The 12162-nt window shown below is 50.9% G+C and overlaps 1 protein-coding gene across 1 annotated transcript in view; it reads right to left on the bottom strand.

Annotated features, from left to right (window-relative positions):
- Positions 1 to 1245: 1245 nt before the first annotated feature.
- The window catches only part of STAT3 (signal transducer and activator of transcription 3), a 69961-nt gene continuing 59044 nt past the window's right edge, over positions 1246 to 12162 (bottom strand). The window contains exons 13-22 of the mRNA XM_059380217.1: positions 11293 to 11376; positions 10124 to 10222; positions 9892 to 10027; positions 8684 to 8736; positions 8364 to 8458; positions 8122 to 8261; positions 7401 to 7613; positions 4454 to 4496; positions 4056 to 4168; positions 1246 to 3358 (exon numbers count right to left, since the gene is read on the bottom strand). Of these exons, the coding sequence (XP_059236200.1) occupies positions 3303 to 3358; positions 4056 to 4168; positions 4454 to 4496; positions 7401 to 7613; positions 8122 to 8261; positions 8364 to 8458; positions 8684 to 8736; positions 9892 to 10027; positions 10124 to 10222; positions 11293 to 11376 (1032 nt within the window). The 3' untranslated portion in view covers positions 1246 to 3302. The remainder of the gene's footprint in view (positions 3359 to 4055; positions 4169 to 4453; positions 4497 to 7400; positions 7614 to 8121; positions 8262 to 8363; positions 8459 to 8683; positions 8737 to 9891; positions 10028 to 10123; positions 10223 to 11292; positions 11377 to 12162) is intronic.

Here is a 12162-nt window from a genome sequence, read left to right as displayed (position 1 = left end):
CTGGGTAATGGGGACCCCAGCGGTGGGCTTGTCTTGTTGTTTCCCTCCCGTGTGGCTGATGCTGTCATGTTTCCAAAGCTACCACTCCGCTCCCTCTTCCGTGGATTAGGGGTGCCCACTAGCCCTGGAACGCAGTCTGTGCTCCTCAGAAGACAAAATGACTAGCGCTGGAGGTGTTGGGGTGGGGGGTGGCAGGAATTCTGGGGCAGGGGCCAGGAGCATTAAGATCCAGAGTCTGGGCCTCTCCTAATCAGCTATTGCTTAGGCAATCCTGAAACCCTTGGGGGTGGGGGGGCATGGTGGTAGGGGGAGGGGGGTGCAGCAGAGAACCTCACCAGCAGTCCCTCCTTGCCCCGCCTCTTCTTGGACACCAGCAGGTGGCACCATCCCACTGCCACCAGCCTGTTGAAAGGGACAGACAACAGGTGACCTGTAACAACAGTCTCCCCATTTGGACCCTCTGGTGCCGACCCCCTGCCAGTCCAGAGGCTGTCACTGGGGCCCTGGGTGTTTGCAGGGGGTATGGGTTGTGAAGCCATGATGTTTCCTCAGAGCTCAAAGAAAGGGAAGAGGGGTTTGCAGCCCGCAGGCAGGCAGCGCAGGGGCCTGCACGGGGCTGGCGGGGGTGGGGTGGCAGAGAGAGCAGCCGCTAATCTCCCCTTCCATCTCTGCAGGGGCTGGCGGCGCGGTCTCCATGGTGCTTGGCACCCGGGGAGGGCCCGGGGAGGGCCCGGGGAGGGGGTGGGGAGCCAGCCGAGTGGGTGCGTTGCTGTCTGTGAATTATCACCACCGGTCGGGCAGCCAGTGAAGTGTTTCCATTCATCCCCACGGAGTGAACTGAAGGGAAAGCGATAATGAAGCAACTGTGGGAGGGAGGCCCTGGGGCAGGGTGGGACTATCTTCACCCCAAGCCCCCTTAGGTAGCCCTTATCTGACTCGAGACAGGTTGGTGCAGCTTGTTAAAGGCCTGAGGAGTGGGGGAAGGAAGAGGGAGAGAGGCAGGGCTCCACGGGAGACCTTTATGCAGGAGTATGACCTCCCTAGAGGCCACCCGGCTAACATGATGGGGAGGGGTTGGGTGCCCAGGGCCCCCGAGATGGGCTGCAGAGACCAGCGTGGGAGCAGGGGCCCCCACCTCCTGTCAGCATCCAGGCTCAGCCTGTGGGTAAGGCCCCCTCAGAACTGAAGTGGGGAGGGGAAGGGGGGGGACCTCCAGCAGCCAGATACAGAGCTGCCACGCCCTCAGACGGTTCCTATATAACTTTTATTTCTGGAAGTTAAAGTAGATACAGCAATATACAAAAACAAAACAAAAAACCAAAACCCCACAATAATATAAATTTTTACACTACGAAGTATACAGTGGAATCTGATGCGGTGACCAGGAGAGCAGCCCACAAGCCACTGAGCAGGTAGTTTGAGCCATCTACGGGGACGGGGCTGGGGACGGGCAGGGGGAGACAGTGGAGAGAAAGCAGGCAGGGCCTGGAGGGCTCGATTCTTGAAGGGAGGGGCCAAGCCTGGGCTCCTCTCAGAACTTTTGCTACAATCAGAGTTAAAACCAGATACACATGCTACTCTCAAAGCCATGAACTTTACAATATCGGCGCCAGAGAAGCCTAGATCCTTGCCCCAGGTCCCTCTGATCTAAATCTTCTCTCAGTTTCTGAGTTAAGCTTATTATGAAGTGAAGAGTGTTGCTGGAAAAGGGAGAGCTCTGTGCTACCTACCAACATGTCTAGGCCAAAGGACAGGGATGGCCAAGCACAAGCCCTGTCTGTCTTGGAGAGAAGGTCCCCATCCCCTTATTTCTGAACCTGGTGAGTATGGGTGAAACAAACAACACTCCCCCCAACTGGGATAAGGTGTTCCTGGACTGCCTGATCTGGTCGGGCCTCTGGGACAGAGGCGGCCCAAATACTGGAGAGCACAAGGTGTTCTGAAACGTACAGTAAATGGGGAGTGCTTCTGCTTCATCTGGGAGGCCCCAATGGGGAGAAGACAGTCACCAGCTTCATCTGTGAGGCCACAGTGAGGGGAAAACAGTCACCAGCACTGGGGGGTGAGGTGGGGAGGAGGCCAGGGTGTATACTCCCTCACACAAGGGATAGACCTCAAGTTTATCAGTAAGCCTTTGCCCCTGGCTTAACCAAGTGAAGAAAGGATTAGAGGTGCCGCCAGAAAACATCAAGAAACCGGGATAAGAACCGTATTCCCTGAGCTCAACTAGACCCTTGGGGCCCCACAGTCTGTCGTGTTCCACCTGCTAACTCTCGCCTTCTTATTCCAGGATACCCAAAGCAAACAGAACAGGGGACCTTTCCACACTGGAAGGAGCCCTACACAGGGAAGTAAGGTGGACAGGGAGGAAAGAAGGATCACCCCATCCTTTATAAGGCACCCACAGAACAGCCCAGGCTCTGGAACAGGAGCAGAAGTCCAGGGAGATGGGGGTGGGCGGGCTGGGGCGTCGGGAAACGACAGGTGGGAAGTACTCCTCTGCCCAGCCTTACCTACTAATAGGCCAACACGTTAAAGGGGAAAATAAAAACTTTATTAAAAAATGTCTAGGATGTTTAGGTTGTCCTTCAACCTTCCTTATTTCATAACCAAAGGCCAAGCCACAGCTTCAGATGTCTTTTAAGGACTGGATCTGAAGCCCATTTCAGGATTTCTATAAATTATCAGCCTGAAGAAAGCTGAATGCCTAAAGCACCAAGAAGGCTATTGACTGAGTTGTCTTAAATACAGAAAAGGCTATGCCAATACAGTGTTTTTTGCCCTTTAATTTTTTTTAATTTAAAAAGAAACCTAGGGGCTGTGAAAGTCCTATCTTCTATTTGGTTGTTAGCAAGGTTAAAAGTGCAACGCCAGGAGTAACGTAGCTAGAGGCAGCCTGTGGCGTGGGCTTTACAGAGACAGGCAGAGGGATCCGCGGGCACCAGGAGGCACTTGTCCAAGGACAACACGAGCTGCTGAGAGAGGAGGGCCGGGCCAGCAAGAAAAGACCAGAACATTTCCACTCTCTCTCCCTCTTGCCACCCCTTCCACATCTCCGCCGGTCACAGTCTCAGAGAACACATTCTTATTTGCATTTAGGTAAAAGCGTATCACCCACATTCACTCATTTCTCTATTTTTAAAAGTGCCCAGATTGCTCAAAGATAGCAGAAGTAGGAGATTAAAATCTGGAAGCACAGAGTTAGAGGAGTCTCAGACGATCTGGGGCTGGCTTTGTAAGGGGTGGTCAAACACAGGTAGGTGCCTCCGTCCTTGCTCTCTGCAGCCTCAGCCCGCAGCGCCTCACATCGGGGAGGTAGCGCACTCCGAGGTCAACTCCATGTCGAACGTGAGGGACTCTGGGGGGACAGAGCGGGAGAGCTCGTTCAGTTGCCCAAGCTTGTTCAGTTCTTTCCCCAGCCCGACAGCCCGCAGGGCACGCTCCCTTAGCCCTTGTGGGGACAGAGGTTCAGCCACCACTGCCATCCAGTGTCCCTGCCCCATATGGCCAAGACAGGGTCGGATGCTCCAGATTTACTTTCCTCCCTAGAGGGTCTGGTCTTGTGGAAGGGCTCAGCCCTCTTCCTCTCTTAACTCGTTCCCAACCATCCATGTGGAAAGATGGAAGGCTGTCCTCCTGAAGACGGAAGCCTGGAGCCCCCCCGGGGCGGGGAGGGGGGAACTCAGCACCAAAATATGGCTCTTCCCACTCCAGATGGGCTGCAGCCACACAACATCCGGAAGGTCTCAGAGACTTAGCACAAAAATAAAAAAAAAAACCCTCATTAGCTTTCTCTTGTGTATTAAGATGCTAGTACTGGGGATTTATTGGGTTATAGAAAATATATGATGAACATTAACTTCGCTTGTTTCTTACTGCTGTTTCTCACGTGGCTACAAGAAAATTCGCGCTGGTGGTGCACATTTGGTTTCTAAGGTAGAACATGGCTCTAGAACTTTCTACCAATCCCAGGGAGCCAGCTCTCAGCTTGGTGCATGGCACACCAAGGGACCTGACTTCCCTCCTAAGGACAGGCTCTGTCACCCAACACTCACCGAACTGCCCTCCTGCTGAGGGCTCAGCACCTTCACCATTATTTCCAAACTGCATCAATGAATCTAAAGTGCGGGGGGACATCGGCAGGTCAATGGTATTGCTGCACGTCGTTCTGTAGGAAATGGGGAGCAGCAGGAGGGGAAAGGGCCGGGTTGACAAGACACAATGGAGAAAAAAAAAAAAAAGAACAAAACACACACACACAAGCCATCAAACTCTGGTCTCCAACAGAAAAATAAAAGCTTCAAGCTTTTTAAACACACAAGGTCACTCTGAGTACTCCACGGAGCCCAGGGCGTTCCGCCCCTTAACCGGGTGGCTGTCACCCAGTGTCCTACTCCCGGGAGAACTGAGGACACCAGAAATAAAGGTCAAATTGAGAAGGGAAGCCACTTACGGTGTCACACAGATAAACTTGGTCTTCAGGTATGGAGCAGCACCTGGGAAGAAGAAAACTTGGGTTTACTAACTGGGACCCCACTGCGGGCAGGGGGCAGGAGGAAGCCGGCTGCCTCATCGGCGCTGCCGAACACCTCCCTTCATCCTGGAGCAGAGACTGTTTGGAAGCCCCATCTCCCGCCAGAGCTGTCCTCCGGCCACTGTGTCCTACTGGGTGTGCAAGGCGCTGGCAGCTTGGCAGTTCAAGGCTTTCCATAAAGCCTTCCTGACCTGCAGAGACTTTTCAGCCCACTCTGGTCCCACCTGACCCTCAACCACCACCAGCCTCGTTGGTTCTTTCCCCAGATGACGGGAACACTGAGCTGCCCGCATGGGGTCTGGGGACTGCCCTCTGGACTGGCTGAATGTCTTAGCTACAACCTCTCTCGTCTGGGCTCCAACACAACCTAGTCCTGCTCAGATGCCAAAGTCACCGAGTCTCTAAGTGAGACTCATGCTGTTCCAGGGCTCATGCTGTTCCAGGGCCAGAGTCATACTTCCCGCTCCTATGGGCATTCCAACTACTTTTTAGGCGAGCCGTGTTAGTAACTCCCCAGCTGGAGAGCGACATCACACAAAAAAGCAGCCTCTCTGTGAAGGGAGGACCATCGACTCTGGACTGAAGACAGGAGGCCTGGGCCTCATTATGTCTTCTACAGCTAAGACACCAAGAGCAAAGCACTTTCTACCTACCATAAGAGGGAGGGGGAAGAGTGAGAGGGAGGTACCCATCTCAGTCATTTACAATTCCTATTCCATAGTTAGAAGTGTGGGGATTGGAGTAACTGAATTTTAGGTGCTGAATGTTTACACCAAGAGGTCAAGGAGGCTTGGAGGCACTGGCATGAAATCTGGGGGATTCTGGTGCACAAATCACTTAGGAGGTATGGGGCAGGGTAGGGTGGCCCAAGAGAAACAGTTACAAAGCTTCAGGTTTATAGAGAGATGGAGGAATCTGAAAGTGTGCTGACAGTCTGAGAAAAGGCATTGTCAGGGGGTCCTCAGACTGCCACTTAAGGTTATGTGGGGCCAAGAAATAGATTCACGTGGAGCAGAATCCAAGGACACTACCCAGGCAGGGTTCTGGGGTCTTATAAATCCACTGTGGCAAGGACCTGAGGGGAGCCGACATCCTGGACAGAGAAGGATTTAGTTTCCCAGTGATCAGGTAGCTCCGAAAGCTAGCTTCAGCCTGAATTCAGCCAGAGCAGAAACGAAGGAGAACCGAGTTGAAATAGGAGCCATGGCTGTGTATCAGGCTGTCAACATACTTCATCCAATTTGTATGGTTAGGGGGCTGTCATTTTTGAGAGAGGAGTCTCGCCCTCAAGCCATAGAGAAATCCTTTGCGGGGTCTAGTGGCAAAGTAAGAGGATGGCAGAGTCCTAGGAAAGACAATCGGAGCTATCCCCGGGGAGGAAAATACCTTCATGATGGAAAACAAGAGGAAATGAGCAGAGGACACCCACTTGAATGCAGGGACGCCCCCAGCACTTGGCACACCCCATTACCATGCTCCCTCAGTGCCCACTGCTTACACTCACCTCCCCCAGGAGGCGGGCACAGCACTCAAGTAATTAACTCCTTTCTCCTGCCTGGAGTCTTGGCCACGCCCCCCGCACGGAAAACACGGACTCCAGGCAGGAAAGGACCTTGCCTCCCGGTCACATGGGATGACTGATGATAAAGGAAGATTGGGAAACTGGATCATGAAAGCCAACTTTATTTGCTTTCATGCATTTGGACCGAAAGGTCCTCTGCAAAAGGAACAAAGAGTAGCATGTTGGGGTTGATAAGCACATCTTCCAACTGAAGCACAGCTGGAAAGCCAGATAAGTAGCAGACAGGAAGTGAAGAGTTAGCTCTTCTACAGTAGAACAAAACCCCACACCAGAACAAAGGAAAGAGGGAAGTCAGTTAGCAAGCAACTCAAACTCCCTCTTCCAAGTCTGTCTTTCCCCCATCACGAGAAATTCCTCAAAAGAGGGGATTCCTAGGAAAGGGGTGTGTGCCTGGATGCATGAGGTCTTTGCACAAAAAATAGTTTTTCCAAAAACAAGTGGGATAGAGAAGCTACCCTCCAAGGATCATTTTGAAGAGCCCCCTGCTGGCTCTCCAATTAGGGGAAGTTTAAAATAAATAAATAAATAAAAGAATGGCAGACCACAGTCTCCCCACCAGGATCTGGACAGAGAAGAACCCAGAGAGCCAAAGCAGCAAATGGGGATGGGGCAGATTAGAGGGCCGCCCTTCCATGGTGATGACGCTGGCGGGTACAAACTTACTATGAAACAGTGTCTACAGACTTACAGAAACACCCATGCTCTTGCACATGACCCAGCCGCTTAATTCAACTGCTGCACACTCTAAATCCTATCCTGCGCCCTGCCACAGGTTACACGCTCCCCCTCCACCGCCACTCCCCCGCCTCTGCTGGTAAACCACGTTCCCGTGTTGCGAACACTCATTTCCTCCAGAAAGCCTTTCTCCATCCCACACAACACCGCTGACATTGTTCAGTGATGGGGAAAAGGAAACACGCTAGACTCAAGTCTGAGTTGCAAACCTTCCAGCAGCTATTTCGTAAGAAGAGCTGTGCTGGCTGGACATCCTGCTACTGAAGAAGCCTGTTCTCGCCCTCTCAGCAGCATTTTAGGTGTTTGCGCTGAGTGCGTGTGCACTCTTAGCCTGGCAGGATCCCTGTGGGGCAGGGATGAGTGACTCCGACTCCCCTCCTCTCTCCAACCCCATTAGCCACCCCAAAAGCACTCGCTACAAAGTTCTTTCCCACAAAGCGGAATAGAACATCACTAGGCTCTTCAGGCATTTATCTGTGTATCTCCCAGAGATCCTGCAATTTCCCCCCTTTCCCCAGAATTAAATGCCTGGCGCGGAAAATCAACAACTACCTGGGTCAGCTTCGGGATGCTCCTGGCTCTCTGGTCGACAGTACTTTCCAAACGCCTCCTCCTTCGGAATGTCGGGGTAGAGATAGACCAGCGGAGACACCAGGATATTGGTAGCGTCCATGATCTTATAGCCCATGATGATTTCAGCAAACGACATGTTGTTCAGCTGCTGCTTAGTATATGGTTCCACTGACTGGATCTGGGTCTTACCTGTCATGGGATATTGTAAGGGAAGATAAGGGAACCTATGGCCAGGTGATCGCAGAGAAAAGGACCCAATTTATTCTTCCTTAAAAGGTAAAGTCTTATGCCAACGTAGCTCCTGAGCCCTGAATGTCCTGTCTAGTCAGTGGGAACTGTGGAAATGCCCAGCTGCCTTCTGTAGAGACAACCCAGGTGGCTCACAGACAATATACCAGAAGAACTACTTGCATACGGTGTATTAACAAGGCAGATAAGAAAGGAGATGAAGAATGAGGTTTAAATGGCAAATATTTCTAGGCAAATATTAGCTCCCAAAATAAGCAAAATAAATCTGGCAAACAACCCTCCAGCTGAAAGAATTTGGAGAGAATTCACTGTAAAGCGTCACTTCAAGTCCAAGGTAGTAGAGTGCGAAGCCATCTTTGCCCACTAGGGGGCAGCAGGTGCTTGAAACTAGCAGCAGTGGGGACCGCAGAAACTGCCACCAGGTGGGGCGGGTTAGAGTCCAACTTACCGCTGATATCCTTCTCTACCCAAGTGAAGGTGACACCTCCTTCTTTGCTGCTTTCACTGAACCGTAGCAGGAAGGTGCCTGGGGGCTTGGTGCTCAAGATGGCCCGCTCCCGCTCCTTACTGATAAAACCCATTATGTACCTGGAGCCAAAGAAAAGCAAAAAGAGGGTCTCCACCCCGGGGCTCCAAGAAAGCAGCTGACTTGTTACACACGTGCACTCAGCCAGACACATTTCAACCTACCCTTCATTCCAAAGGGCCAGGATGTACTTTTTCACAAGGTCAATGATATTGTCCAGCCAAACCCAGAAGGAGAAGCCTTTGCCAGCCATGTTTTCCTGAAGAAAAGAATAATGGAACAGCTAAGTCTACCCACAGCCACCTCTTTCCTGGGGGCACGATGCCACCAAAATCCCCAGGCCCATCTACCCTCAAGTAGGTCCTACTGGCCACGAGACCATGAGTCTTTAGCCTTCAAGCCCAGTACCATCCCGGACAACCTCACAGGTGAGCACTCCCTCCCACTCCCAGAGGCAGCCCGAGGATTTAACAAGATGGCTTACTTTGCAAAATTTAGCCCACGTAATCTGACACCCTGAATAGTTCACACCAGGTCCTGAAGGAAAAAAAGAATAAAGCAGTGTAATTCGCAGCTTTGAATCAAGGTCATCTTTCCTAATATTTTTATTTATTTATTTGACAGAGAGAGATCACAAGTAGGCAGAGAGGCAGGCAGAGAGAGAGGGGGAAGCAGGCTCCCTGGTGAGCAGAGAGCCTGATGTGGGGCCCAATCCTAGGACCCTGGAATCATGACCTGAGCTGAAGGCAGAGGCTTAACCCACTGAGCCACCCAGCGCCCACGGTCTTGTTTTCTTGTAAAAGAACACACATTCATACACATCTGTCCCACAATGGGCTGAGACACCACCGGCTTCCACGTGTTTGAAGCTTCCTACTGTTGTATGCATGCCTGTGCTTGCACACGGACACACACATCCACCCTCACAAAACCCCATCATCAGAGCACCTGGGGTGTGGTGGTGGATGACATGTCAAGTCCCCCCCCCCCACCTCCTCCTCATCTTGGCGTGGTGGACTGGGGACCAGTAGCATACACAAATAAGCTGACAGTGTTAAGAGGCTCATGTTTGGGGACAGCACAGGATAAAGTTGCTTTCAGTCCAGGAAGCATGCAAAATAGAAAAAAAAATTTTTTTTTCCAGGAGAAAAAAATAAAAACAAGCCTCCAGTTTATTGAAGAAACAGACAGGGATGTCAAGCTTTTACCTCTGCCTTCTAACACGCACTTAAAAACCCCTCTTCCTGGGTGCCTGGGTGGCTCAGTGGGTTAAAGCCTCTGCCTTCGGCTCAGGTCATGATCCCAGGGTCCTGGGTTAGGCCACATATTGGGCTCTCTGCTCAGCGGGGAGCCTGCTTCCTTCCACCCCCGCCCTCTCTGCCTGCCTCTCTGCCTACTTGTGATCTCTGTCAAATAAATAAAATCTTAAAACAAAACAAAACAAACTCTTCCTAAGGCTAGACAAAGTGGTGCTCTGGAAGGGTGAGGGGTCCAGCCACCAGAAGAAGAGACATCTGCCACCCACCTCCGCAGGCACCCACCTCCGCAGGCACCCCCCACCCCCCTAACTGCACAAGCGCATGCGTCCTAGCCCCAGCAGGAGCCTCGCTCAGCACATTTTCCTGAAAACAGCCCCACGGGCCAGATTCCTTTTCTGAGGAGGGCAGCAGGGAAAAGAGGGAAAATGCTGACCTAAGAGTTTCTCAGCCAGTGTCGTCAACTGCTCGATGCTCAGCCCTCGCTTTGTGGTGGAAGAGAATTGCCAGCTCAGCACCTCGGCCACTTGATCCCAGGTGCCAATCGGGGGCTTGGTGAAGAAGTTCACGTTCTGTTGAAAATGACACGGTTGCTCAGTGAGATGAGACAGCGGTGGCCGAGGACCCACATGAGGGACTACAGCGGTTTCCAGAGGATGGGCACCTACCTTGGGGTTGTTGGTCAGCATGTTGTACCACAGGATTGATGCCCACGCATTTGGCATCTGACAGATGTTGGAGATCACCACAACTGGCAAGGAATGGGTCTGTGGAGAAAGTAGGCAATGAGCTGGGGAGGCACAGGGCCCTCCCAGCATCCAACAGCTCTTCAGTCATACCTGCAGGTTTTGGAATAAAAGAATGTGCCGTGAACCACACCTACCGCCAACTTTTGGGGAAGAGCGTGGCTGAGTCAGCTCCACAGCCAGGGTGGAGAGAATGCCAAACATGGGCCACAGGGCACAACCAGGAACTTGAAAATCTGACTTGCTCAAACCTGGAACTCACAGCTCTCTGATTCCCCATCTATAACACCTGGAAGGCAGCCTCTGAGAACTGAAGCTGTATCTACCCATTAAAACAGAGGTCCCAGGAGTCAAAGACAAGGATTTTTGCTTTCTTCAGCTCCATCTTTTAACTTAAAGATCAAGGAAGTTGGTAAAAAGAGAAGGCTAAGGGCATGATTGCCTGTGTACTAAAACACTGGCTGTCTAAAGATTATTTTGCCCAAACCTTATAAAGTCAACGATAACTAATTCTAAATACAGATTTTTCACATCAAGTCGGCTAATAGCTGACTTTAGAGTTGACCCTTGAACAACATGGGTTTGAACTGCATGGGTCCATTTATACGTGGATGATTTTTTTTTTTTTTAAAAACAGAGTACAGGACTATAAATGTATTTTCTCTCATGATTTTCTTAACAACATTATCTTTTCTCTAGCTTACTTATTGTATGAATACAACATAGAAAACATGTAACATACAAAATGTGTGCTCATAGACTATGCTATCGGGAAGGCTTCCAGTCAACAACAGGCTGTAAGTTGTTAGGTTTGGGGGTGGGGGTCAAAAGTTACACCCAGATTTTCAACTGGGCAGACGGTTGGCCCCTAACCCATGCTGTTCAATGGTCAAGAAGTACATCTTCTAAGCACTCAAGCAAGACTCTACTTTCAGTGGGATACGCTGAGGTTTTGGGAGAAAAACAAGCAAAAATAAACACAGTGCAAAGCAGAGAGTCATCTCTCTACCGTCTCTAAAGTCCCAACTAGAGGTTCTTGTCTTCAACCACCCCCGCACACAGCCCCATCCCAACTCTGTGGCAGAACTCACCTCAAGGTCAATCTTGAGGCCTTGGTGATACACCTCAGTCTCAAAGGTGATCAGGTGCAGCTCCTCAGTGACAATCAGGGAGGCCTACAACAACAAGGAGGACACTCTCTTCCTCAGAGAAAATGGCCCTGGACACTAACAGCCATGGCTGAGGAGAGTGATAGGCCACAGCCACACTGCACCAAGAAGGGCAGTTAGTTCACCAGGAGGCTATGGACACGTGGCCAGGGACACAACTCTGGGCACATGTGTTCTACGACTCTTAAGTGCTATGATCTTCAAACTCATCCTTTACTAGTTTTATCAGACTAATACAGACCCAAGAGATTATTTGTAAAACGGGAAAGAACACCTGTATGGGTACAGTTTACCCAGTTTAAGGAAAAGACTGTTATCACTGAGATTCTCAGGGTGCCTTTCCCCACTGTTATCCCTGTCCCTACTGGGTTTGGGTTTTCGGTTTATCTTTGGGTTTATCATTTCCTAGCTTTTCTTTATGGCTTTACCGAATTTCTATCTCTAATAACGTATGCGCTGTTTAGTTTTGGATGTTTGTGAACCTAATACAGATGTGATCATACCCTATGTACTGGGGTGCCTCACTTTTTTGCGTCCGCGGCTGTATGACTCTGCTGGTTATTCATATTTACAGCTATATCATATTCCATCACAGGACTCTACACCAAATCCTTTATCAACTCCGTGGTGACGGTGGGCTGCATTTAGGACTTACCGTCAGGCTGCCGTGACATTTTGTACATGTCTTCTCACACATATGTGCAAAGATTTGTCTACTATTAAATCCTGGGAGGGACGCCTGGGTGGCTCAGTTGGTAAAGCAGCTGCCTTCGGCTCAGGTCATGATCCCAG

This window comes from Mustela nigripes, chromosome 16 (assembly GCF_022355385.1).
Source record: "Mustela nigripes isolate SB6536 chromosome 16, MUSNIG.SB6536, whole genome shotgun sequence".
NCBI lineage: Eukaryota > Metazoa > Chordata > Mammalia > Carnivora > Mustelidae > Mustela > Mustela nigripes.
The sequence above is the reverse complement of the archived record's forward strand: the minus strand, read 5'-3'. Positions and strand labels throughout refer to the sequence as shown.